Here is a 26861-nt window from a genome sequence, read left to right on the forward strand (position 1 = left end):
AGTTTGCAACAAACGTGTTGGGGGGGAGTTGTTGCAGGGAAGCGGCCTGTTTGCATTTAGCACCCGACTCCCCCCACAGACCATGAAACAGACCCAGGATACAAGTGTGGCGGATTAATACTCCCCAAGTACCACTAAGGACCCCCTAATGACTCCCTTGCCCAGAGCCCCACAGCCCCAACGGCTGCCTGAACAATGTGGAGGGGAAAAGTGAGCGGCATGGCTCGTGAAGCCGCCCACCTGCTACCCACCCCTGGCCGTGGCTGCGGAGGGAGGTTTTGGGTGCCCGGCTTTTGATCCAGGATGGGGGCGCAGGTGGCAGCCCCGGGGCGGGCGGGCGGGCGGGGGAATGCGGGTGCCCTACCCGCTGCCCCGGTTTGGGGAGCCAGCGGCAGGCAATGGGGCGGCGAGTCTGGCCCCATGTCCAGACACCTTTGACTCTCCGTCCTAAGTGACCGGCTGCCCGGCTGGAGACAGCTGTTGGAAAACATCTGGAGCAAGTCGCTGCCTCCCCCACCCCAAAGCGGGGAACGGGGCAATAGATAAGCTGGCAGAAATGAGGCCTGTGAAGCCGGTGTGTATAAATATTGGCTAAATAGATTTATTTTCATACAAAGAATACACGGATCCCCCGGCAGGACGCCCGATCCCCAGCCAGACGCCCCGTCCCCCGGCATGGCCCTGACAGCGAGAGGCCTGAGCCCTGCCTGCCCGGAGCCGCGGCAGGCGCTGGGCTGCTGGCTCCCTTGTGCTTCATTGATATTGCTGCCCGGGCCCCCTTCCCTGACCAGCTCCAAGCCCCCCCGGGCTGACTGACACCCTGGGGGTGCCGGCTCCCTGTCCCAGGGCAGCCCCTTGCCTCTAACCTCCGCCCTTCCCCTCCGCGTGGGCCAGACGGAGGTTGGGGCTGACCGCCTGGGTGTAACGGGGCACAACGGCAGCAGCTCGTGTTTACCCCCGGGGCTGGAGTTGGCCCTGAGACACCTCCGCTGTTTCCCGTTCAAATGGGCTGACACGGACCACTGGGGGAGCTCGGGATACCTGGGGTCTTTCTGGCTCTGCCACTGACTTGCTGAGTGCCCCGGGCATGTCCCTTCCTCTCCGGGCCTTTCTCCCTGTCCCCGTGAGGTCCTGGGGGAGGGAGAGTCTGTCACCACTTGCTTGTGCAGCGGAGCCCTGATCCCCGCTGCTGTCGTGCCAGGGCTCTCCCTGAGATGCAGCCAGCTCTGGGGTGGTAGGTGGCAGCTATTCCCTAGCAGCTCCATGCAGAGGATGCACTTGCCTGCCGTACCTCCCCAGAGCACGCTGGCTTGGCTGAACGTAGCTGCTTGTGCTGGGACTCGGGGATCGTCGCTGAACTGATCCCTTTATTGGCCTGGCCGGACCCCCCGCCTCTCCTTCTCCCACCCTGTGCCCAGTGCCAGGGTAACCTCCCTGCTGCCGCACACTGACCCCGTTCCCGACCTCCTCCCAGCCCCTGTCCTGGGCAGACCTCATGCAGGATGTTTGTCCTGCTCACGGCCTGTGTCTGGCTGGGACGCGTAGCCCTCTGCCTTATATACACGTGGCAGAAAGGGAGCCCAGCTGTCTCCAGGGGAGCTCCAGGGACAAATCTTCCTGCTCTGCTGGATGCCCGGAGAGCTCCCTCCGTGGCCCTGCTTCTACCTCTGCTGCCCCCAGCCCCCGGAGCAGACAGTTCGGGGCACAGTGTGCAGCCTCCCCACCTCGAGGGCCCCTGGTCCCTGCCTGCCCAGCATCACGGTGCTGTCCTGGGCCTGGCCCATGTGTGCACAATGAGCCATATTAAGCCTGCTGGATGCTGGGCTCCTGCTCCTGTTGCCGCTCCTTCTTCACTGTTGGATCCTGGCATTGCTCTGTGCCTTGTGCGGGGCTCATGATACTGATTTCCCCAGCTTCCCCATCCCCAAGGCATGGGAAGCACGTGGGAGAAGGATGGCACCAGCTAGGAGCAGCGCCCGGCTGGGATTCCCATGGATGTCACAAGGCGGGAAAGGGGCCTGCCTTGCTCCTGCGGGGTCTGGAAAGCCGCCCTCCCCAGCCCTGGAGGCTTCTGCTCTCCGCCACTCAGACACAGGCTGGCAGGGATGGGGCACGGTCCCTGCCCCACAGCACGTGCCTGTCACCGCAGCCTCTGGGGCAGCTCTGCAGGCCCCCTGTGAGCAGAGGCAGGGAGTCACAGCTGTCCTAGGGCCCCGGAAGATGCAGAAAGGGCTGCAGCACGTGACGCTCAGCGCCAAACGCCAGGCTTGCAGCAAGCACCGGGCACCCGGGGAGCTCATGGAAGCGAGGGGGGACTCGAGTGGGCCACAGCTGACCATTGCTTTTTCAACCTGGCCTTGCTGAGGCCCCCCCACAAGGTCCAGGCAGCTCTGCAAAGCTGAGAACGCACAGCTGCAGCTGTTGCTCGACCCATAGGCAATGAGAGCTTTGGGCCTCCTGAGACATCCCCACCTGCCAAGCTCCTATCACCCTGGTGCTCCAGCGATGGTGGAAGCCTTTAAAACTGATGGTGTGGTGGGAGTAGATCCAGACTGCACGGTGGGTTGGACCCCAGGGCTGCTGCTCCCGGCATCCTCAGTGTCTGCCTGAGCCCCTCGAGACACCTGGGTGTTACATCAGGGGAGGTGCTGGCAGCTCCCGAGCTCCCAAACCAAGCCCAGGTCGCTCCGGGTCCTGTGCTCCCTGCAGCCGAGGTCTCGTCCCCCCGACTGATGCAGGGCGACGGGCAGCGAGCCAGATGGAAGAGGGGACTGTCCGGGGATGGCTGGGATCGAGGGCTGGATCTCCTGTGGGTGGGAATGCCCGGGCTCCCCCGCAGCGGAGAGCCCCCCGGCTGGCTCAGTTGCGCCTGTTGGCCATCTGCCGATCCCGCTTCTTCTTCTCCATGAGCCTGCAGCGGGGAGAGGCAGGGAGCAGGGCTTTAGCAAGCGAGACCCAAGAGCAGCGACTCTCAAGCGGGGGTTGCCGCGGGATCCTTTCAAGGGTGTTGTGTTGGCGCCATGCTGTGTTAGCACTGTACAAATGGGGTTCCCGAGATCGACCCAAACAGGAACTTTGTCGTGGGCTTTCTGAGCTCTTTGCAACTGAAAAGTTGCTCTTAGTATTTTTCCGCAAGCCAAGAAAATGAGTGAAAACTAAGAGCTGCCACTTTCTAAGGGAGGCCTTGAGTCTAGCGAGGTGGAGAGCTGCTGCCTTAGGGGCAGACCCAGCCCCGGAAGGAGACAGCCGGGGCAGACGTTTTCCAACGTGCTGGGATTTATCAGTGGCTTGAAGTTGCAGCAAGGTAGGTGTAGGTTGGAGACCAGAAAAAAACGTCCCTGTTAGAGCAGGGAGGCCATGAACACTCTGCAGCAGCAGGACGTTGGTTGGTGTGGTCCCCCCTGCTTTACCCGTGGCAGGTTTGGGTGTGATGTCCTGCGTTGTGTCGGGGCCGACTGCATGGTTTTGCTAGGACGTTAGATGATGGGTTTGTCTGGGGGGGTTTGGACAGGGCCGATCCTGCCTCAGGCAGGGGGTGGGCTAGATGTGATCTTCCAGCCCCGCTATGATTATCACTGCAGAAAGGGGACACTTCTGGTCTCAGAGCCTGTGGGATTACGCTGCCTGCAGCGTCTGGTCTAAGGCATGGATAAAAGCCCTACTACTGGCACCACAGAGGGGTTGGTTAAGACGTGCAGGCCAGCGTGGGAGGGGCTGGGTTCGAGCCTGGTGGGTGGGAGTCCACTAGAGACCCCGTGGGACTCACTTCCGGTTGCGCACTTCGGTCAGCTCCATGAGCCGCTCCTGGGCCGCCCGCAGCTCGTCCAGCCGCTGCTGGTAGCGGGAGTCGCAGTTGTTGCTGCGCTCGAAGCTGGACACCTGGTTGGAGAGCTCGTTGGCGCGGTCGCGCAGCTGCTGGATGGAGGAGTACAGGTTCTCGTCGTCTTCCTCCTGCCGCACGGAGAAATAGAGATGGGTACAGCAGGAGCCAGCGCAGACCCGGCCTGCCCTCACCTCCTACCCCGGGGAAGAGACCTGAGCAGGGCACAGAGCTGGGGTCCTGGTGCCAAGAGTGTGCCCCTTCCTCCAGCCCCAGAGACCTGCTTTCAGCATCACCTTAGCTGCAGAGTGACAGGAGTTTGCCCATTGCAGTGCAGCCTCAAAGACGGGGATTGGTGTCCTGGTCCCAAGTGACCCCTCCAGCTAATGGCCTTTTCCTGCCAGTGCACTTGAATCAACCCTTGCACCCCACCCTGTGAGCCTTGTTAACAATTGAGCCATTGCGCCCATTTTAGAGACATGGAAACTGAGGCACAGTGAAGGAAAGGCCTTGGGCAAGGACACAGTGGGTCTAGGGTGGGCTGTTTTGGATGCCAGGCACTCTACCTGATAGCTGCATAAGAGGGCAGTTCCCAGTGTTTTTCAGAGCAGGGTGGGCAAGCAGACAGGGAGGATCCTGCTTCCTGAAGGGGCCTGGACAAGCTGCGACCTCCCAAGAGCCCTCCCAGCCTGGCTGTCCTGCGATTCCAGTCTGGCTAAAGGACATCGGAGACGAGCGACGGGGGCCCAGCAGGTACTGGGGGCAGCCAGCGCCTCCCTGCCGTGTGCCGCGTCCAGGGGCACTCACCTTAGCATTGACAATCTCGATGTGGACGAGCAGGGAGGAGAGCTCCAGGTCCTCGGTGTAGCTGTTCTTCAGGGGCACCGACCTGTAGCCTGCAAGAGCACCGGTGCAGTAGGAGCCTGGCCAGCTCGGTGCAGCCCCCCATCTCTGCTCCTGCCCCCCATTGCACGTGTGTGCCAAGCATGGCCTCACGCTAGTGCAAGCTCTCACATGCATGCATGCTTGCCCATATTGGCAACCCCAGGTGCTCACAACTCATATTTGCACACGTGCGTGCCCCAGTCACAGGCATGGGGCAGGCCAGGGTGCCTGGGAGGGCAGTGGGGAGGGGGCAGGTCTAGGGGCAAGGACTTTGGGTTGAACAAGGAGGTCCCACAGGGAGGGGAAGCTCATGCAGAGCTGACTGGTGTCGGCAGGCTCCTGGGGGGACATGGGGGTGCTGGGGGGTGCCTCTACCTGTTTTGAGGCCCTTGACGGGGAAGGTGGCCTGCGCCAGGAAGTTGGGATCGCTGAACATGTCCTCCTCATACACCACGAAGCGCAGGAAGGCAAACTCGGGGTTGTTGATGTCGAAGACGAACTGCTTGAAGAGCCACACGGGGTTGAGCCCGTTATCCGCTGGGGGGCGAGGGGAGAAGGGAGAGGGGCCGGAGAGTGAGAGAGACAGACAAATTAACCCTTGTATCCCACCCTGGGAGCCCAGTCACCCATGGAGCCATTATCCCCATTTCAGAGATGTGGAAACTGAGGCATGGTATGAGTCAGATGTACCACCGAGGGCCAGGGGATGCACACACCCTCTGGTAGACCATCCCAGCCCCGAGAGCTCCTGGGCAGGAGCCCTGCTCTCTGCGGTGCTGAGGGGGACAAGCTGAGGGGTGCACAGGGGAGGTGGGGGGCCACGGGCAGTTTGTGGCAGGGGGACGCCCCAGAGCGAGCCCGATTGCCTGGGCGAGTCTCTGGCCCTTACACTACAGCTAGCTCAGCCCCAGCCCTGCAGGGACCTGCTGAGCTCCTGCCTGTCCGGGGGAGCACAGGGCCCTAGCACTGCCCCTCGCAAAGCCCACGGGGACCCCCTGCCGCTCACCGACGACGTCCGTCTTGTTCTTGCTGTTGTCATACTCGGAGCCACAGACCTCCACCTCCACGAAGGGGCACACGATGCTCCGGCCGTTCTTGGGGAGGTGCCGGGCGCCCAGGATCTGGGGCAAAGAGGAGGAGGGAGGTCAAGGCAGGTGAGAGGGGTCCCCTGGGAACCCAGGACCAGCTCTGCTTCTCCTCTCCAAGGACCTCTTGTTCCACCAGCCCCCCAGGTGAGGCATGTGTGGCCGAGACAGCGTGGGCTTTGGCTGGGACAGGGACAGCAGAGGCTGGGCAGTGCCCACCTGGGGAAGGGGAGTGGGGCAACCCCCACGGGTCTCCAGGCCAGGATCCAGTGCCGGGGGCCCCTGGGGAAAAGTCTTCCCAATATTTTGGGACATGGAGGGAGCCTTTTCTGCAGTGGCGCCAGGCACTGGATGCATCCCCTGCTCCCAGCTCCAGCCCTTGCCTCATTGCACATCTCTTCTCGTTATTTTGGGCAGCAGAGACTCTTTGGCACGGAGCTGAGGCCCCTGGAAGGACGTCCGGGGCTCGACTGGCTCATACCTCACAGCTTTGGAGGTCACGGTCTTGCCCTGAGTCACTGCAATAAAGGACTCTCCTTCCGCAGGCAGGTGAGCAGGGGCTGTGCACGTGATGGTGGAAAGGCAGTAGGGGTGTGTGTGCGCGCACGTGTGCATCCATGGGACAGAGTCAGAGCAGCTCAGCTGTGTGGCAGAGACCCTATACCGCTAATAACGAGCAGGGATTCCCTCTGCCATGGTCCCAGAGCAGGGTCCATGGTCTGTCCTGGAGGAGTGGCCGCTGCGCTGAAGGATGCATCTGTACCCAGGTCCCATTCACTGGCTCTGCCCTCTGTTACCCCCCAAGCCCGCTGACCACAGGGCTGTGCTGCTATATCAGAGAGGTGGGCTGGGCCGTGCAAATAGGAGATGGGGTCTCACGGCTCACACCCCCACAGGCCTCCTTGCCCCCCCATAAACCAGTGTCTGCCTTGCCTGGAGCTGCACGGTGATGGGCTCCACGATCTTCAGGCTGTTCTTGTCAAAGGGGTCGAACATCTCATCCCGCATGATGTCTGGCTGCAGGACGTAGCCGCTGCGGCCCCCCAGCATGAACAGGGCCTGGTTCAGCTGCATCGGCTTGTCTGCAAGGAACATAAGAGCCACCACGGACTGGGTCACACCCTAGATCTGTGTTGTCTGGTCTCCTGTGTCACACGGGGGCAGGGAACGGAGCCTGGAGGGACAGTAACTGGGTCTAACTGGGGTTTTTCCCGTTCCTCTCTCCCTTGCAGCCTCCAGCATTGATCAGCAGGTCTGATGCAGAGGCCGTGCCCCCCACTCCCATGCTCCATAGCTCCTGATGCCCTTTCCTTCCAAGCACGTGTCCAATTCCTTTGCAAACCTGACCAAACTCTCAGCTTCCACCACCTCCGGTGGCCACGAGTCCCAGCCGCAAATGCTGCGCTGCAGGGATAAGAACTTCTGGTGTCAGTTTTAAACTTACGACTTACTCGTCCCAAGTTGTGACCCCTCGTTTTTGTCTGGTGAGAGACAGGCAGTAATACATCCCTATTGCTTTCTCGTCACCATTTAGTATGTTGGAAACCCTTCTCATGTCCCCGATCAAGCATCTCTTTTCAAAATGGAGCAGACCTGGCCTCATTACTCTCCCCCCCTTGGGAAGCCCCTCTGTGGCGCTCATCATCCTTGCTGCCCTTGTCTAGTTCTTCTGTCTCCTTTTGGAGGCGCAGGGATCTGGGCTGGGTGTGGATGCCCCATGGGTTTACAAAGGGGCATGACGATACTTGCCATTTTGCTCACTATTCTCTTTTTAATCCCTAACATGGCATTCGCCTTTTTTGACAGGTGCTGAGCCCTGAGCTGATGTTTTCAGCAAACTGTCTGCAATGTCTCCCAGATCTTTCCTGTGGGATCACAGCTAGGAGATGCAATGCGGGAGCACTCAGTGCCGGGAAGGTCTTCACCCTGCAGAGGAAGGGGCTCCACATGGGAGAGCACTTCAGCTGCGGGATCGTCTCCCTAGGAAGGGACGGGTCTCCCATTGCCCAGGACAGCTGGGACATGGCTTAGAGAGCCCCCACCCTAGGAATGGTGATGGGATTACCGGGGGTCTGGAAGTTGAGGGCCACAAGCTGGCTGCCGCAGATCCACATGGGCAGTGGGTCGTAGTTGGAGGAGTCCAGGCGCTGCCCCTTGGGGTAGATGCGACTGAGCTGGCGCCGGTTGTACTGCAGGAACTTCTTGCCCTTGCTGCGGTTGGCGTACTTCTCCGCCTTGGTCTCGGGGAAGGAGGACATGTCCCGGTAGCAGGCCTTGTCCGTGCCGATCTCTGCAAGGACAGCAGGGAGGTCAGTGCAGGCTGGGGTGGGGACCCTAACCCCTGCAGGGAGCATCAGGGCCTGGCCTGGCTGGGGCAGGCATGTGGGGAGGGGGCTTCAGGCAGCCCCCTGCACGAGCTGCTTCTGCCTAAACTCAGGGCTCTCCTCCAGCATCCTTTGCCCACCCACCTCTCGCTCAGCCCAGGAGCAGAGAGCTGCAGCTGGCTGGAGGCGGCAGGTCAACGGGGCTGGGACTGGGAAAACTGGGAGGGCATGGGGAAGGGTCTTCCCAAGGCCTGTGCCCTTCCAAGCAGACTCAGCACCCCCGGAGAGTTTGGGTAGGGACACGGCTGCTGCTAGGACCTTACTCTCTTCATCAAAGGGCACCGGGCGGCAATAGACGACCAGCTCGGAGAGCTCCAGCGCGATCTTCTTTCTCCGCTCCATGATCTTCCCCTCTTGCATCTGCACAAGGGAAGACAGGAGCTCAGGTCACTGCTTGGACGTTGCAGTGGCCACAGTGACACTCCCAGGCCATGCTGGAAGGCACTGCTGGCATCACATGGCAGCCCCCTTCCCCCACCTGCTCCCCCCCAGGATACTTTGCTGGGAGGATGGGGTCTCGTGACCCACAGGCTGCACAAGACACTTAGCACATGTTAAATGCACTCAAAACCAGAGCATCTGCATGTTCAATCAGGGTAACATGGGCTAAGTGAGCTCTTATAGTGTTGTAGCAAAGCGAGGAGCAGCTCCAGATTCCTGGAATCACAGAATCACAGACAATGAAGGCTGGAAGGGAGCTCAGGAGGTCACAACTAGTCCAAGCCCTGCTCCAAGCAGGACCAGCCCCGACTACATCATCCCAGCCAAGGCATGGTCTACCTGGGTCTTAAACACCTCCAAGGATGGAGATGCCACCACCTCTCTGGGTAACCTGTTCCAGTGCTCTACCACCCTCCTCATGAGAAGGTTTTTCCTAATATTTAACCTCAACCTCCCTTGCTGCAACTTGAGCCCATTGCTCCTTGTCCTGTCAAGACCCGGCTTGGGAGGTGGTAGCAATCCTTGCTGCGAGACTGCTCAGAGCACATTCTCACTTTGGGGCACGCTCGCTATGGTCCAAGTGAAACACATGCATGCCCCATGCGGACAGGCCCTCTCCCTTCCAGGCAGACAAAGGGGCATGACGATACTTGCCATTTTGCTCACTATTCTCTTTTTAATCCCTAACATGGCATTTGCCTTTTTTGACAGGTGCTGAGCCCTGAGCTGATGTTTTCAGCAAACTGTCTGCAATGTCTCCCAGATCTTTCCTGTGGGATCACAGCTAGGAGATGCAATGCGGGAGCACTCAGTGCCGGGAAGGTCTTCACCCTGCAGAGGAAGGGGCTCCACATGGGAGAGCACTTCAGCTGCGGGATCGTCTCCCTAGGAAGGGACGGGTCTCCCATTGCCCGGGACAGCTGGGACACGGCTTAGAGAGCCCCCACCCTAGGAATGGTGATGGGATTACCGGGGGTCTGGAAGTTGAGGGCCACAAGCTGGCTGCCGCAGATCCACATGGGCAGTGGGTCGTAGTTGGAGGAGTCCAGGCGCTGCCCCTTGGGGTAGATGCGACTGAGCTGGCGCCAGTTGTACTGCAGGTACACATCTCCCCAAGACTACAAGCACCCCGAGGGGCCAGTGGGCCACTCAGGTGGAGCCCTGCATGCTGGAAACTTCAGTTTTCATGGGTCGTGCTCCAGAGTAGGGGTGACAGGGGTTGCAATTGGTGCAATTGGCTTTACAGGGTGGGTGCAAGGACCGTGTCCCTCAAATGCTGGGTATATCATAGCATCCTAGAGCAGAGGGGCTGGAAGGGACCTGCACAGGTTATGTCCAGTCCAACCCCTGCCTGAGGCAGGATCAGTCCTGCCCAAACCGTCCCAGACAAACCATCATCTAAACTCATAGCAACACGGCACAGTTACCCCTGACCCAGCACCAGACATCACACCTGATCCTGCTATAAGGAAAGCAGGGGAATCGCAGCCGCCAATGTCCTGAGGCTGCAAGGGGTGTTAATAGGGACTCGTGGTAGAGGTGATACCTTTTATTAGATCAACTAGATTTTTGAAAATAATTGCAAGCTTTTGGGCACAATCCCCCCTTCATCATTGTGAAAGCAATATATACTCCAGAGATCCTAGGCAGAGGCTGCATCCTGCTGCTACAGAGGAAGGCAATCCCCCCTCTCCCCACCCCAGTCCATACCAGTCTGACCAGGAGGGTAAATTTCTTTCTGACCCCAAATTGGGTGCTTGGCTCTCTGGGTCTTGGCCCTGTGCTTCAAGGTAGGCTGGAGCATGAGAGCGGAGCTCCACCTCACCCGGACCCCAAGGGGTAACGCTCTGCCTTTGGGGGTCCCAGGCATCAAGGCACCTCCAAAGCAGGGCCCAGAGACCTTGGTCTTTCCTCTCCCGAGGGCCCCTCTCCCAGTGCCAGCAAAGAGCCATGGGGTGCCAGGCCCGCGGCTCCCTCCGCTCACCCTGGCATCTGCGTTTTGCGTGGCCTCCCGGATCTTGGCCACCCAGTCGTTGAGTTCCTCCTGCGTGTCGGCGGCCACGTCCAGCGACTGGGACGGGTGGGACATCTGCTGGGAATGGATGGTGAAGACAAATGGTTTGGAGCTCCTCCCGTCTTTGGAGATAACTATAAGGACATCAGAGGGGGGCTTTACTTGAAGAGATTCCCAACGGATGGCTCTGTGGAGCAAAGGAGACCTCAACGAGCCTGCTCTCCAACCTGCTAGGGGCAGGGGCGTGGTGGGGATGGCTTCTCTCCCCGGGGCTTCACCTACAGCCAGGGGCTGGACTGGCTGCTGGACTCCCCTGGGCACGGCTGGGGCAAGCGAGCGTGGGTGGCTCATCTTCTAAGAGAGGTCACTTGCAAACAGAGCAGAGAGCACGAGCCTCATCACCCGATCTTCCTGCTACTCAGCTAAGCCAGAAGGGATGCGGCTTTCCAACCCGCATCTCATGGGGTCTTGAGCTCCCTTACTGCCCTCTGCCTTCTGTGGGGCTGAGAGCTCATGATGCTTCATGACCAGCCCCTGCAAGACCAGCCGGTCCAGCTCTGGGCCCCAGCATGGAGGAAGCCTGCTCATCTTCCTCCCTGCACTCGCACAGGGTCAGCGCTGCAGCCTCTGGACTGCCAGGCGGGTGCCCTGGGCTTTCAGCACCTGCTGCTGCACGGCCAAAGCAAAGCCCACTCCGAAAAGCCAGGCCCGGCATGACTCTCAACCCCCAGCCCCATTCACGCCAAGTGGGAGCAACAAAACGGCTGCTTGTTTGCAGGCAGGTGGGCCCGAGGCTGGCTGGGCCCACACATGCAATGAGTTGGGAGAGCCTCAGCCTTACAGGGCCTTACAGTGGAGTCTAGACAGGCACAAGGCAGCGAGGGGGAGCGTGATTTCTGCCAGCCGTCACCTGGCTAGGTGGGGACCTGCTCTGGTGGGAACGACACAGGCATTTCCTACTGACCTCGCTTTAGGGGGATCCTACACCCCTGCTAATAGGAACCCAGCGGGACTCGCTGTACCAGGAGGAGATGGGCTGAGAACTACCAGACCTCATTGCATGTGAACATCCCGATTCCCAACCTGGGAGAGGAGTTCACCCCCCTGCCTGACCGAGCAACTCGCAGTATATCTTCCCAGGGCACACGGACAGAAGAGGCTTCTACCCCCTGACCCTACCCGTGGTTCAATACTTCCTCCCAAAGAGGCACATGCGATCTACCCGCTCCTCCAGCCACGGCCGCAGACACTCACCTACGTGGCAGGACGGGACGTCAATGAAGCCTTTCAGGAAATTCCCCAAGGGGCTGTTTTCTGCTGACTGGAAGCGAGGGACAGAGGAAAGGACAGTTACCTAGAGACGTCTGCTTTCTGCTATTGCTCTATCTGCAGTAGCTCAGAGCATGGGGCAGTGAGGACAGGTGGCAACAGTCACTAGAATTAGGGCTATTCTAACCCTCCCATCCCAATGCCCCTTTATAAACCCAAGGTGAAGCCACACCTGGGACCCTGCACCCAGCTCTGGTCCCTGCACCTCCAAAAGGAGATAGAAGAACTGGAGAAGGTGCAGAGAAGGGCAGCAAGGATGATGAGTGGCATGGGGGGTCTTCCCTAGGAGGAGAGACTAATGACCCCGGTTTAGAAAAGAGATGCTTGAAGGGGAACACGAGCAGGGTTTCCAAAATACTAAATAGCAAAGAGAAAGCAATAGAGATTTATTATTGCCTTCTCCCACCAGACAAGAACGAGGGGTCACAGCCTGAAAGTAGTAAGTAGTAAGTTTAAAACTGACACCAGGGAGGTCTTTTTCCCCCCAGTGTGGCATTAAAGTGGGGCCTCCTGGCCCCAGAAGTGGTGGGGTTATCTATACAGCTGGGTTATCTCCCTTCCACATAAGCACACAATTAACCTCTCATGTTCAGGACAGCTGAGGGGGTTTCTCCCACTGCAGCCTGGGGCTTGGGAATGGAGCCGGCACGGGGGTTTCGCACTCACAGCCTCATCCTGCTCCGGCGCTTGCGTGTTCAGCATCTCCTCCACGTAGTTGGCTGGGAACCAGAGCTGCTTCTTGCCCCCGTAGTCTCCTCGCCACCTGCAAAGGGTCACAGGAACAAGGCAAGCAGACTGACTCGGGGGCGTTAGGGGTGTTCACACTGCACGCAATGACGAGGGAATGGTTGGAACAGGGGAACAGAAAAGGAGCCGTTAAACCACATCTCAGCAGCACTTGCAGGCCAGACAAGGACAGCAGCCACCCCCCATGCAGCTGCGAGCTGGGGCTATAGCTACAGGACCCTGCTACACAAGACCAGGACATGGGACCTTCTTCCTAGGGCAGGCAGACACGGGCATGGTGTCATAGAAAATGAGGGTTGACGGGACCTCAGGAGGTCACATCTAGTCCAACCCCTGCTCCAAGCAGGACCAGCCCCAACTACATCATCCCAGCCAAGGCTTTGTCTACCCAGGTCTTCAAAATCTCCAAGGATGGAGAGTCCACCACCCCTCTGGGTAACCTGTTCCAGTGCTTTACTATGCTTCCCATGAGAAAAGTTTCCCAATATCCAACCTCAACTTCCCTATTGCTCCTTGTCCTGCCATCTGCCCCCACTAAGAATAGCCCAGCTCCATCCTCTTTGCAGCCCCCCTGCAGGGAGGTGAAGCTGCTATTCAATCCCCCTCGATCTTCTCTTCTGCAGACTCAATCAGCCCACTTCCCTCAGCCTCTCCTCACAAGTCATGTCCCCAGCCCACAACCATTTTCATTTCCCTCCACTGGACTCTCTCCAATGTGTCCACATCCTTTCTGCATGTCCAACGAGGTGTGCTACTGCATGCCTTCACCTCTCCACTTGTCTCTGAGCCATCCCCTCAATCAGGCCAGGGGCTAAGATGATGCATGGCTCCCCTAGCCACCAAGATTGCAATGCTCTGACTTGCCCTGATGGGATGAGGGATGCCCCTTTCACTCGTTACGCAGGACAGGGTCAGGAGAGGAGCCAGCCCCTGGCACTGGGCTTTCCCAGGTCACTCTAGGCATCAGCTGAAAGCAGCCTGAGGAGCAGGGACTCACCAGCCTCCGTCCTGCTTGTCCACATTGTGGATGATGGCCTGTTTGCAGAAGGAGAGCTCGTCTTCCCGCTGCGCCTTGTAGTCGTACAGGGCCTTCACCGTGCACTAGGCAAGAGCAGAGACACAGGGTGGCATCACTAGGCATCCCCCAGAGCTCTTGGGGTGGGAGCTGCAAGGGGAAGCTTGCAAAGGACTGCAAGGCAGGTCCCTGTCCCATGGCATCCAGCCCCATGTAAACAGTGCTTGTAGAGGAGAATAGATGGGATGGTCCTGGACAGCCCTGGCCACAAGTATCTCTATATGTGCTGTAGTCACACTGTCACTCTAATCATTCACGCCAATCATGCTAAGCCTCATCACTTCTTTGTACCCCACCATCAGCTGCCTTCTGTCTTACACTCAGATGTTTGAGGCAGGGGCCACCTCTCCATCCTGTGCTTGTACAGCCCCTAGCACAATGCGGTCTGATTGGGGAGCTACAAGAAACTGCTCTCGAGCCCATGGCCATAACAACTCACATGCCCCTCGGACTGGCAGCGGGGCAGTCCTTGACAGCACGGGCCCGGGGGGGTACCCTATAGTCTCCCTGGGTGACCATTTATGTGAGCAATTAAAACCCCCTTTCCCTTTCAAGGCTGCCAGTGGTCTGACGAAGTGAGCTTCAGCTCACAAAAGCTTGTGCGGTATATACATACCCCCCACACACATACATTTATCACACACTCACACATATACACACTTTGGTTAGTTAGTCTATATAGTGCAAATCTGCCCTGCCGCCTTCTCAACTTCAGGCAAACACAGCTAGCTATGTCTGTTAATGGTCGCCCTTACCACCCTGGAGGTATTAGCTCCAAACTTCTGTAACATCCCAGAAAAGAGCTCCCTTTTGGCCTAGCCTTCCCCTGGCTGGGCTCAGCTGAAGGGCTGGTCTGTCTGAGGACAGAAGTCAGAAGTATAAAAGTGTCTTGGAAAATGCTTGACAGCCTGTGCTGCACCCCGCCTGCATCCATTTGCTCCATCCCTTTCTGAACCCACCCGTGGCCTCCACCGCGTCCAGCGGCAGGGAGTTCCACGGGTGAATGATGTGCTGCGTGAAAATGTATTTCCTTGTGCTTGCTTCACACTTGCAGCCTGGTGCCCCCTTGTCTTTACATTATCAGACTCCAGCCAGCACTCTCTTACCCTGGCCATTGGCATCTTGTTGGCCTCCACGTAGAAGTGAGGGGTCCGCACCTCATACAGGGCTCCGTAGTCCAGCTCCTGCAAGGCCAGGCAGCATTGTTAAGCAGGCAGGCAGTCCCCAGCTTCCCCTTTGCCCTATTCTGGGGCTGGGGGAAGAGACCTGAGAGCATCTCCACTGGAGAAGAGGAGACTAGGGTGGGATGGAGGTTCCCAAATGGAGCCACGTGGCATGCAAGGCAGGGAAAGCCATGTCCTGTCATGGGGGAGCAGCGGCAGCTGGTCTGTATACCCCTGGCCTAGTGGTGAGGGGTCAGCCAGGTCCTTCCCCCCTCGCACTGCTCCTCTATTGCAGACACCAAAGGGCATATGGCCCCGAAGACCCAGCTGAAGGTGGCACGTGACAGCACGGCACACTTGCTCTCTCTCCGGGTTGTGCTTGTGGGTGCATGCCTGGCACTGCTCTGTGTCCAGGTTGGTGCACGCAGCACCATTCAGACCCACATTTGCAGCCCAGCCCCTCTTGCCCCCAGTCTGCTGCATCTCTGGGACACGTCTCAGCAGCGGGGCTGCGCTCAAGCGAAGTCTGTGGGCTAGAGGCCAGGTTGCCTCCTTCCTATCGCTCCTGTGGGGACCCACGTCCAGGGGCTGATATGGGAGAGGCACACTGGTGCACTCGAACCACCCTTTGATCCCTGCTCCACCCAAAATTTAAAACCCAAGCTTGGCGGTGACAGCGGCATTTGTAGTCATGCTGAGGGAGTCAACTGAATCATGCAGCCCTAGCCCCCCCGGCCTAGTAATACAGCTTCTCGTGTAGTTGTAACTGGAGAAAAGTAGGTGTTGGTTTATATATGATGCACCTCACCATGTGCACCCCCCTTTTTACAATGCTAGATCCACCCATGCCCATAGCCACGGCGGAGCCCAGCCTTGTCCTGCCTGCAGTGCCCCTCTCATGTCTCCTGGCCCCATACTCACAGCAGTGCCCATCTTCTCGAGCGTCTCCTCGTTGATGGGGTAGCGGAGCTTCATCTTGCGGTACAGCGGGTGCTTCTCGTAGTAGCTCACCAGGTCCACCAGGCTCTCGAACTCGGCCGAGCTGCCCAGCATGAAGAGGCGGCCTTCCTGCTGGATGCGGCAGTGCTTGATCTTGCCTTCTGCCCTGTTGGCAACACAACCCAGAGGGTTTAAGCCTGGCGTGGGATGCACAGGGGTTGGGGGTGAGCTTGGCGGTGGGGTACATCCTCTTGGGGGTCTTGCAAACTGGGAAGAGGGTCGCTCTGCTTGCCGCAGAAATGCAGCTGCCTCTGGCTGCTGCTGTGTAATAATGCACAGCAGCAGTGCGGAGCGCTGCAGGGTGAAGAAGCCTAGAGAGGCATCTCGGGGTGGTTACAACGGTACCTGCCCCATGGGAAATGCTGCCAGGACACAGAGGGGTGAGCATCCTGGAAGGACAAGTTCCCAGCAGCCCTGGGACACAGAAGGAAAATCTGGGTGCTTCTCTGCTCTGTGCCCAGCAATGAGCCAGTTGGCTGGGTCCGTGGGTGCCTGGGGTCCTGGGGGGACACTCACCGGAAGGAGATGGCATAGGAGCTGGGTTCACTGCGCTTGCGCACCAGGAAGGCTCCGTCTCGGGGCACCCGCATCAGCATGTGCTCGGCTTGCAGGCGGGTCAGGCTGGCGTGGTACCACCTGGGCCGGGGAAGAGCAGAGGGCAGGACCCGCACGTTAAGCTCTGCACGGGCTCCAGCCATGAATCCTGTTGAGCGCCGACAAAGAGGCTGAGGCTGGGAGCAGGGCAAACCGGCTCTGATACTCCACTTCCTAGAGACACGCTAGGTGCACAAAGCCTTGGCTAAGGGTGCATGTGTGTTGGAGATGTATGTGCGTGTGTGCGCGCATCTGTATGTGTGTGTGTGTGCAGCACTTCCTCCTCCTCGAGGGAGTCAGGCCTGCTCTATTGCATGTGCCGCTGTGTTTGTGCAGGTGTGTGTGCAAGTCTGTGTGAGCAGGCAGACTCTCTCCAATGACCAAAGAAGGGTGTTTGTGCCCGAAAGCTTGTAAAGAACAAGTTTTCCAACTCTTCAGTTGGTCTAATAAAAATATACCACATTTACCCAAAGAACCTTGTCTGCAAGTATGGGTGTGCACATGTGTGCATGCACACGTGTGTATGTGCATGTATGTGAGTGTATGTGTGTGCATGTGCATGCAATATGTGTGCACATGTGATCTGTCCCCTATTCAATACCCACGTTGACATCCACTATTTACTGATTGACAGGTGCCAGAGGAAACACCTCCAACCATTCTCTGCAACAGCCATTCATCACCCACGAAGGTACCCCGTCCCTTGTTGACCCTGACTGTGCTAGCTGCCTCCACCACCCCCGTGGCAATGAATCTCACCCGTTAACTGCATGCTGCATAAAAGAGTCCTTTCTCTTGTTCATTTTGAATCTGTCACCTACGTTTGCCAGGTGTCTTCTAGTTCTAGTGTTCTGGGACTTTGTGAACAACAGTTCCTTGATTGCTTGGTCCAAACCCTTTTATAAACCTTTTTTTTTATAAATCCACTTTATAAACCCATTTTATAAACCTCTATCCTATCCCCCCTCAGCCTTCTTTCCTGGCCTGGCAGCTGCTCCAGGCCCCTGATCATTTTGGTTACCCTTTTTGGGGCCTTTTCTAATTCCTCTAGGATAGGTCTAGAACAAGGAGGAACGGGAGCAGCAGGGAGGAGAGGCAGGACAGGAAGATGCTGCACAAGGACCACGAGGGCCAGGGGGATGGGGACAGGAGAGCACTGAAGAGTAGGGCAGCCGTGGGGGAAACTCTCACTCTTTGCTCTCGTGAGCGTTGGGCTGGGGCACAGGGTCCGTGAGCCGCATCTCGAACTCGTTGCAGCGCAGCGGCACCTCGCGGTAGTGGCAGATGAGGCTGTACAGGCTGTCGAACACCAGGTTGTCCGTCAGGTAGAACTTGGTGGTGCCGGCCTCCTGCCGGGAGTGAATGCGGCAGTGCTGGACCCGGTTGGACCTCCTGCAGCGGGGTGAGACATCTATAGCCAGCGGTGCCCAGGGGACGGTGGCAGGAGACATTCAGAGGTGTGAACTAGTTTTAAGCACCCTTTAGGCATCTTAAAGCTACGCCACGCCAGGGTAGGTTTATCTCTGATCCATGTTCCACTCCCCAGAGATAAGCCATCCAAACTGCAGTCCTCCAGCATCCCAGGATGCTCCTGCTCCATGTGGACAACTCACAGCGATAGCTCCTAGCCTAGCCCCTGCTCACCAGCCCTCGAATGGCAAGTCACAGCTGTGCAGACTGAGTGTCTAACCGCACCGAACTTGCACTAACGCTAAAGCCGATCAGCATTGGAGAAGCTGAAAGCGCAATGTGTAACAAGACCCTTGGTTTGCAATGCAATCTGGCTCCCCGCCACCTCATGGCCACCCTGCAATCACACCTACAGCAGGGGAGAGCTGGCTGTGCATCCACTCCTAACGCAGGAGCAAGCTCTGGGGTAAATTATCCCACAGGAATCACCATGTGTGCCCGCAGCCCTAGCCCGTGGGATCATGTTGCCTTCTGCGGCAGGTCCCAGCGATGGCAGCAGCCAGTGACTTACAGCTAATAGTAGGTTTTATAACCCCAGCGATGGGATCTGGTACTTTTGGTACGGGAGGCCCCAGCTGGCTCCCAGCTGATGAATGTCTAGATCTGTGGTTATTTCCATGGGCTCAGAGCTGTGGTCCAAGCCCAGCTCCTCCTGGCTAAGGTTTTCTCGCCTCTGACAGGGATCGTTATTGGTTGCTGTTGATAGTTTATCACACAGCTGTCAGGCTGGAGCAGGACCCCTCTGTGCTAGGCGCTGCACAAACACAGGATGCAGCGACGGTCCCAATCCCAATCCCGATCCCAATCCCGATCCTGATCCCAGAGCATCCAGGCACTGCTCTTGTTTGGGACCGTGCTAGGATGGAGGGAGACTATGGGCTTTAGGGCACCCTGGGTAGGAGCTGGAGGAGAGAAAGTCCTCAATCCCCTGAGCCCCCGTGCCCCGCTATAGTGATGGGAGCCGGGGTCACGGCGATCGGGCATGAGGGGCCTACCAGAAGGAGAGGGTGTAGTCCCCCACGAAGGTCTCACTCTCCCGCACCAGGAAGGTGCCGTCCTTCCCGCCCGTCTCGGTGCAGTACTCGTGCAGCAGCTTCTCGGCGATCTGGCGCCCGTCGCGCCCCCCGCCCAGCTTCCCGTGAAACCACTTCTCCGTAAAGTGCAGCTCGTTGTTGTTGAACTCCTGGAGAGGGGAGGAGACGGACAGGGTTGGGGTGACGGGGAGACCGGAGAGAGGCAAGAAGGAGAGACGCAGAGACAGGCAAGGCGTTGAGTGCCACGGTCCTAAGTCCCCTGGGGAGGGGGGGGAACGGTGACGCTTTGACAGAGCCCCAGAAAGCAACCCAAGCGCTGAGGCTCCCAACCCACAGTCAGCGAATTGCCCCGGTTGCAATACGACTAGCACGTGGAGGCAAACACCATGTCTCGTGAGAAGTGCCATGGGCCGTTGCATGGCCGGCAGTGGCCAGGGCTTCGGCTCTGGGTCCAAAAAGACAGGGCTGCTCCCCAAGACAGCTCCAGCCACTGACTCGGTCCATCCCTGCGTACTGGAGAGCTCAGCTAGAGACAAGGGCCACGCAGCTACGTGCCCATGGGGCCCCGATCCTGAACACACCTTCCTCCCCCTGCACCCACCTCCTTCGGCTCCACCTCCTCCTCGTCCTCATTGAACTGATAACGCGACGTCTCCTCCGAGTAGTAGATCTTGTTGCTTGTCAGGACAAAGTAGTGTGGGCTCCAGGTCTGCCGAGGAGAAAGCAGCATTAGACGCGACCCCGAGGAGGGAGCAAGCCAGGGCTGCTGGTCACCACCCCCTGATTTCAAGAATGGCCCGGTGCTAGATAATAACCTAGTACTGCTGCTGGGAAGTGGAGGCAGTCCTTCAGCTCCCACAGCAGTGCCTGAGCTCAAGCCCTGCTGGAGACCCACAGGGGGTGGAAACCCCCAACCCCTTGCGGGGTTGCTCCACATCCTTCCCTACAAACCCTGGTCTGAGCTCCCTGGGTGATGAAGGCGCCCTTCTTCACCCTCACGCTCTGCTGAGAGAAGAAGTGAGTTGAGAGAGGCACGTACGTGGTCGATGGGGTCCTCGAGGTAGAGGATGCCGTTCTTGATGGAGTTGCTGATGTCATTCTCCGAGTAACTGGCAGTGGAGACTTCTTCGTAGAGGTTTCCTTCCACCAGTTTCTTGTGCTGGGGAGCAGGAGCGAAAACGAAGCAGAGGCAAATTACTGACAGGGCCTGAGCCCAGGGGTTGCACCTTGAAATAGGGATGTATTTGGTAGCCGTGTTGGGCTGAGACAAAAAAGAACTGCAAAACTCTCAAACTCTTGGTTCAGATATGATACCTTTTATTAAACCAACTAAGAAACTGAAAAAAAAGCTTCAGCTTCATCTTCCTCTTCAGCTTCTTCTGTGCAAAAATGAAGTTTATTTTCTACTTATGGGAACTTTTTACCATCTGTAATTTTCCCTGGCCCTGAGGAAGGGCGTGTGTCCGAAAGCTTGCAGAAAATTTTTTTTTTTGTGTGGCTATTTCTTAGGTGGTCTACTAAAAGGTACCTCCTCGAAACAGGACTTTTATCCCCAGCTGGCCTGCAATCAGCATTGCCGCTTTGCCTGTCTGCAACAAGGGGAAGCAGCAGTGGTGCAAACTCCCGCCTGTCCCGGGGGTCTGGGGATCATCTGGGATGGTGTCCTGGGTTTTCTCCCTGATTGCTGGCTGCTTTAGCTAGGAGAGCCTGGGACCATGGTTTAAATTGCATGGGGCTGGCAGATTCCCAAGCCCCTTAGAGGTTTAGCAGGCAGGCGGAAGTGCTGGAGGCAGGGGAAGTTCATCCCATCATGCGATGCAATTTCCAGGCTATAGCTCTGGTACCACCTGCTTGCCTAGGATCATAACATCACATCCTTTCTGTGGTGGGGGGCCCAAATTGGACACAGCCCCATGTGCAGTCTGCAATGCAGGGCAAAGGGAAGAGACCCAGGCTCTTAGTGCCGCACCTTGATGAGGATTTTCTTCTTGAGCTGGGTGGGCGACGGCAGCTCATCCGCATTGATGTCCACTGGCTTGATGAGCAGCATGTCCCCGAAGACCTTCTTGAAGTGGGAGGCCATGTTCCTCTGCTGCACGATGCTGCAGTGGTCCTCGATGGAGAGGATGATGGGGAACCTGGAGGAGGACAGGGCAGACCTCTCAGGGGGGCAGCTGAGAGAGGAGCACACCTATGGTCTGAAGCCCTGTCACAGTTAGGGGCAAAACTCCCATGGGGTTGAACAAGGGCAGGGCTGGGGGCCAAGGGCATCACACGAACTCGGAGCCCATCTCCATCTTTCCTGTCATCGCCCCTCAGGGACTCGCAGACTCTTATCAAACCCAGACTCAGTAACCCTGCTTTTAGCCTTTCCTTGTATGTCTTGTCTCCCTGGTCCCTAAGCATTTTTGGTGCTTTCTCCTGGACTCTTTCCAAACTTCATGAAGAGTGACACAGACCCCCAGGTGAGTAACCCTAAGGGATGGCCCTTACTCCGAGGTCACAAAGGCGTGCTCTTTGATGGTGTGCAGGACATCCAGGAACTTGATCTTGGAGGTGAGCGTGTGGCCGTGGTAGATGATTGGCAGGTCATCCGGACCGTCCCAACAGTCCACTGCGGGCAGAGACAATTCAAGGGTTAACACGGTCACGCACGTGCTCCTTCTCCCATTGCATGTTCATATGGGGCCGGGACATGGCTACCATAGGGGATGGCTGTGACCACCCCTAGAGCCCAGGGGTGCAGCATCTGCATTGGCCAGAAGGGGGTGCTGTGGTACTCCTGTGCCATGCCAGACAATGGGCACTTGGTAGAAGCTGACACCCCCTTGGTTAACCCTTAGGTGCCCATGGTGCCTGGAGCATGCTTCCCCCACACCGGGTCCCAATGGGATGTGCAGGCCAAGCATCTCGAGGGCCACATTTGTTGGGGCGGCACGGCCAGTGGTTATGCAGTGCAGAGGCACTGCACCAACGTGCAGGGCTGGAAAGCGGGGAAGCAGCACGACCCCCCTCACTGAAGTGGGTTAGGGTACTGAGGTTTGTAGAAATGCCTGGGGAGCCTTACAGCTCGGGGACCTGGCTTCACATGTCACGTGGATGCTGGTGGCAATGGGGCTTCAGGGCTAGCTCAGAGGAAGCAGCGCTTCCTACTGCATCTCCAGGTCCACTCCCAGGAGTACCTTAGAGGCCTCCCAGCTAAACAGCAGCCAGGACTCAGCCTGACCAAGCTCGTGGCCCCTGGGGGCATCTCTCAGCCCAGCCCCCTGGCCAGCATCAAGCCACTTACGCTCTATGCAGCGACAGCCCACCCGCAGGCAGCGGGCGTAGGCTTCCAACGAGGACTCGCTGGAGAACTGGTCCCCGGTCAGATACCTGCAAAGAGAATAAGGTGGGGGACTGAAGGGCCAAGCTGTGTCTAGAGGTGACCAAGCACCTGGACAAGGAGAGGAAGCTGGATCCCATGTGCCCCCTGGTCTCTCTTGGTTATCATGACCTCCCTGGAGTCCCTGGGCTACGTGCCACCTGGGGAATGCTGCCCTAGCCTTACTGAACTCACTGGAACCAGGTGGATTAATAGCAGCAAGCAGCTGATCTATATTTAAGTCTCATTTTCCAAAGTCTAGGAATCCCATGCTCTAGATGGAAGAAGCAGAGATGCTCTCCTAGAGAGCCCCTGCCCCCCTACTCAATACGACACCCAAGCCAGAGGCCTTCAGGAGCACATAGGCTAGAGACAAGGGTCCCCAGTGCTGGCAGAGGGGTGGAGGGGGTGAGGGCTGCTTTAGCTTCCCCACACCCAGCTGGGGCTCCTTCTGATGGGGATGATGCCTGGCTCTTACGTGTTGTGGGAGGAGGAGATCCAGTACTGGGACAGGGGGTAGTTCATCTCCTCTGGGACCACCCGTTCATACTTGGAGTCCATGACCATGTTCTCCTTGGAGAACAGGTACGTCAGGAACTGGGGAGGGAAGGAAAGCTGATTAGAGTCGCAGACGCAGGGGTGCACTCCTGGATGCAGGGATTCAGTCCAAGGCAAGATTGGGAGACGGGGCACTAGGCCCAAGCACTAACAGAAATGGGGTGAAGATGGTGGAGAAGAGCTGAGGATGAGCCAGGGAAGATGGTCTAGTGACTTCAGTGCAACAGCTGGGGATTGGGCCAGAGGCAGGGAGTCTGGGAGAGGGTCTTCCCCAGATGTGCATGCTGGGAGCGGGAGCGCAGACCCATCCTTCGTTACAGCCATGCCCATGCGCAACAGCGCAAGGTCACATGCTCTGGAGGGATCTTAGGATCAATAAATAGCAAAGCAGTGGTGTGTCCCTTCAATGAGGACAATCCAATCTCATGCTTCAGAGCACAAAGAGATCCCCCTGCAAGGGGCAGGAAGGAAAGTCGTCTCCCAGATGTGCAGCACCATGCACCAGCCTAACGCGAGGGTCAGGCTGCAATACCAGACTATACGGTCTGACCTGGCCTGGCACAAGCTGCTCCCCAGTCCAAAGAGGTGTGCTGCCTGTGACTACACTCACACGCACGTGCAACACACACCCTCTCCCTACCCCAGCCGGCATCATTTCCAAGTAGGAGTTTGAGGTCTGGCAATAGCACCACAATTTCTACCACGGGGCTGGGTAAAGACCCACCTACCTCATCCAGCTGAAAGAAGGGCTCTGAAATGTCACTGCAGGGGTCCCGGAGGTAGCTACACATGTACTCCCGCACCTTGCCGATGTCGTTGGCCCAGGGCTCCTGGAGAAGGGATTGCGGAGGGTAGTGTTATCAGAGGAGCTGCACCAGAGGCTTGAATATCAGTCAAGGCTCAGACCTGAAGGCCCAAGAGCCACACTTCGTGTTACAGGTGGCTTCAGTGCCCCAGGGACATAAGGTAGGACCCTACCTAGGACTGCCACACATGGCTGCACTGCCAGCCTGATCTGCAGGGACAAGAGCAGGGCTCAGCCCCAGCGAGGTCTCACCCAGTGGTTGAGGGATGCAGGCACTTGTCCAACAAGTAGGTAGCCTGGGGTTGAACCCCTATCTCCCATTTTCTGGAAGAGTGCCCTAACCCCTGGGTTTGGCTCAGGGACCCTTCTTGGAGGCAGTGGCGAGGCTTGCTCTGATCTCTGGCCAGCGGTGGTGAGGAGAGTGCCAGTGCCCCCAGGCAGGTGAGAAGGGCTTGCCGCCCCCCGGACGAGGGTTGCCGGGTGTCTGTTTGGGCACGTACTTTCTGGTCGTACAGCAGGAACTTCTGGAAGTCATACAGCATAATCTGGCACAGCTCCGGCCGGTCGACGTTCCTGGGGGTGCAGAGAGCCCGTCAGGCAAGCTGGGTGTGCCCAATGCTTCATCCCACCCATCTCTGCAGCTCAGTGATATCGGGCCAGTGTAAAACCCTGGTTGCTACTCAGGTGTTATAGTAACACACCTGAGAGTTCAATCCTGCCCATGGTCTCCTAGGGATGGGGCAGGTGGGGGCAACTCATTGAATCCCAGACACTTGCTCCACTCCCAGGATGGTCCTCACTGCCAGTGCCTGTGTAAACAGGGACAGGGACAGGGACAGGCAGAGTCCTCATTCCAGTTTAGTCTGGCCAGCTGAGCCCCGTGGTGCTGGGTGCTGCCGTGGGGGGCAGACAGGGCTGGGCTTGTAAAGAGATGTCTCCTCGGGGTGTCTCTCACACATGCAAGGATGAGGCTGGTTGTAAGGCCAGTGCCCTGGGAGGGCAGGGGATCTCATCGCCCCGGGGAGGGAGAGGAAGGTGGCAGTGAAAAGCGTTCGTACTCACCGCAGGGGGAAGGAGAGTTCCAGCTGCTCGATGACCTGAAATGGGTGAAACAGGCTGGTTAAGCAGTTGGGGATAGGCCGGGGGCTGGGAGAGCACAGGCACTTCATCAGAGACATTGGGCACGCATCAGGCAAAAGGGCTCAGCAGGATGCCCATGCCCCCCAAAGCAGCTGCCTTCCCTCCCTGGCTCCTCTAATGAACCCACCAGGGTTTTCCCATCTCCCGTGCATGGTGCCTGTCCCTGTTTGGGCACCCTCTGGCTGAGAGAGGCTGTTTCTCCATATGCCGTACCCATTGCAACGCGATGAAATGCCGGCTCACGGAAATGGGCAACAACATGCCCTCCCGAGGCCCCTCCAAGCGGAGCCACCCACTGATATTTGCAGGCTGGGGACACTTTCTCAAGTCACCCCCTTTTCCTACGTGAAGCTCCCACTGTAACCATTTGTGACCTCTTAAAACTGGCCAGGTCCAGACCCCACAGGGTGTCTGGGACAAAATTCCTGGCTTCACATCTGGCTGCCTTCACATCTGGATGCAGCGGCAGGCAGAGGGCGGGCACAGCCCCTGCAGGTCCGGGCCTCTTACCGATTTCTGAGCATCAAACATCAGGTTCTTGTAGAATTGGGTGAAGTGAGAAAAGGACATCTCGTTCCTGGCTTCCACTTCCTGGCAGGAGAAAAGGCAGGCAGAGCTGGTGACACAGGCCATAAGATCCTGTTCCCAGATAGATGTGAGCAGGGAGCACGAGAGAGGGGAGGAAAATACAACACAGCTGCTTCTGGAGAGACTCTTTGAAAACCTTTCTCTGGAGGCTTGTTGCATTTCTATCCAGCTGTACCCCAAGCACACAGCAAGGCGGAGGAGCAGGCAGGGAAGGGGAGAAGCCAGCAGGACTGAATAAACTCAACCCCTTTTGCTGGGTTTGTCAAACCCCTTTATAGGAGTCTCTGGTTGTGGGAAAGCCCTCTTCAAATCTGTAAGATGGTTCAAATCCTCAGGAAGCGTTGATCCAGGGGGAGTTTAGGGTCTTCTCTGAGGACCCCGATGGTATTTCAAGACGGCTCTACTCCTCCTCCATCCCACCCGCTGCTTCCACCCGAGAAGGGATAAGGGGCAGGAGGGTGTGAAGGGGAATGGGTTGGAGGAAGGCTGGGGGAAGAAAACCGAGGGAGGGTTGTTACCACGAGTTTGTCCCGCAGGAACCGCATGTTGGGCACCCGGTAGTTGACCTGCGGCAGCATGGCCTTGAGATCCTTCACGGTGATACTGCAAGGCACACAAAGCAGGAGTCAGGCTGCGGAGAGGCATGTGGATAGTCTGGGCTCAGGGCCAGGGACCTAGGGCACAGCCTTGGGAGCTCGCTGTCTCGGGGGGGGTCTCCCGGGCAGACCTTGATCTACAGAGGTTTCTTCCTTTGAGGTTTAACATGTGCCTGGTGTGAGCCAAGACACACCAAACAGCGGATGGCATGGTAGAGATTTGTATGCCTGCGAATAAACACCCCCAGCACGTTTGCGTGGGGGCACGTGTCCGTCTGCCTGCAAGTCTTTGGTTTGAACCCTGAATCCCCAGCCCAGGCTGCCCGCCCGCTTCCCGCCTGGGCATTCAGGTTAGCAGAGGCGTGTGCTGCATCTACAAACACTTTATTGTGCTTATGGTTTTCACTGGGTTTCTTGAACGCCCCTGGGAGCCACTTGTGGGTGGAAGACGTGCAATATCTGATGTTTGCACCCTATTTTTGTTCTTGAACGGTGAAAGGCAGTGAGTAGACCAGGCCACGAGTCAATTTGGCTGCAGAAATGGCTCCCCTGGGCACTAAACTCACCATCAACAATGTTAAGACAAATACCAAGATACCCGAGAACTTGCCAGGCTCCAGCTGGGACCGGATAAACCAGCGATGTCATGGCTTGGTGGTCAAGCTGGCCGATCTGAAAGCAATTCATTTCACGTTGTCTCAAAATGGGGGCGGGGGGAGGGGGTGTTGAACTTTTTGGCAGGCCAAGAAAGCCGTTTTGTCCACCTTTTG

At 57.8% G+C, this 26861-nt stretch overlaps 1 protein-coding gene across 1 annotated transcript in view; it reads right to left on the reverse strand.

The window, feature by feature from the left end:
• Nucleotides 1-577: 577 nt before the first annotated feature.
• The window catches only part of LOC102574067 (1-phosphatidylinositol 4,5-bisphosphate phosphodiesterase gamma-1), a 56299-nt gene continuing 30015 nt past the window's right edge, over nucleotides 578-26861 (reverse strand). The window contains exons 5-32 of the mRNA XM_014600810.3: nucleotides 26014-26098; nucleotides 25418-25498; nucleotides 24830-24864; nucleotides 24268-24340; nucleotides 23691-23792; nucleotides 22883-23001; nucleotides 22330-22415; nucleotides 21534-21654; nucleotides 21010-21178; nucleotides 20080-20199; nucleotides 19642-19749; nucleotides 19002-19189; nucleotides 17728-17928; nucleotides 16459-16578; nucleotides 15865-16048; nucleotides 14887-14964; nucleotides 13703-13806; nucleotides 12625-12721; nucleotides 11884-11950; nucleotides 10600-10763; nucleotides 8438-8534; nucleotides 7856-8080; nucleotides 6724-6872; nucleotides 5712-5826; nucleotides 5081-5242; nucleotides 4628-4716; nucleotides 3767-3951; nucleotides 578-2911 (exon numbers count right to left, since the gene is read on the reverse strand). Of these exons, the coding sequence (XP_014456296.1) occupies nucleotides 2860-2911; nucleotides 3767-3951; nucleotides 4628-4716; nucleotides 5081-5242; nucleotides 5712-5826; nucleotides 6724-6872; nucleotides 7856-8080; nucleotides 8438-8534; nucleotides 10600-10763; nucleotides 11884-11950; nucleotides 12625-12721; nucleotides 13703-13806; nucleotides 14887-14964; nucleotides 15865-16048; nucleotides 16459-16578; nucleotides 17728-17928; nucleotides 19002-19189; nucleotides 19642-19749; nucleotides 20080-20199; nucleotides 21010-21178; nucleotides 21534-21654; nucleotides 22330-22415; nucleotides 22883-23001; nucleotides 23691-23792; nucleotides 24268-24340; nucleotides 24830-24864; nucleotides 25418-25498; nucleotides 26014-26098 (3376 nt within the window). The 3' untranslated portion in view covers nucleotides 578-2859. The remainder of the gene's footprint in view (nucleotides 2912-3766; nucleotides 3952-4627; nucleotides 4717-5080; nucleotides 5243-5711; nucleotides 5827-6723; nucleotides 6873-7855; nucleotides 8081-8437; nucleotides 8535-10599; nucleotides 10764-11883; nucleotides 11951-12624; nucleotides 12722-13702; nucleotides 13807-14886; nucleotides 14965-15864; nucleotides 16049-16458; nucleotides 16579-17727; nucleotides 17929-19001; nucleotides 19190-19641; nucleotides 19750-20079; nucleotides 20200-21009; nucleotides 21179-21533; nucleotides 21655-22329; nucleotides 22416-22882; nucleotides 23002-23690; nucleotides 23793-24267; nucleotides 24341-24829; nucleotides 24865-25417; nucleotides 25499-26013; nucleotides 26099-26861) is intronic.

The sequence above is a fragment of the Alligator mississippiensis genome, chromosome 3 (genome assembly GCF_030867095.1).
Source record: "Alligator mississippiensis isolate rAllMis1 chromosome 3, rAllMis1, whole genome shotgun sequence".
NCBI classification, from domain to species: domain Eukaryota; kingdom Metazoa; phylum Chordata; order Crocodylia; family Alligatoridae; genus Alligator; species Alligator mississippiensis.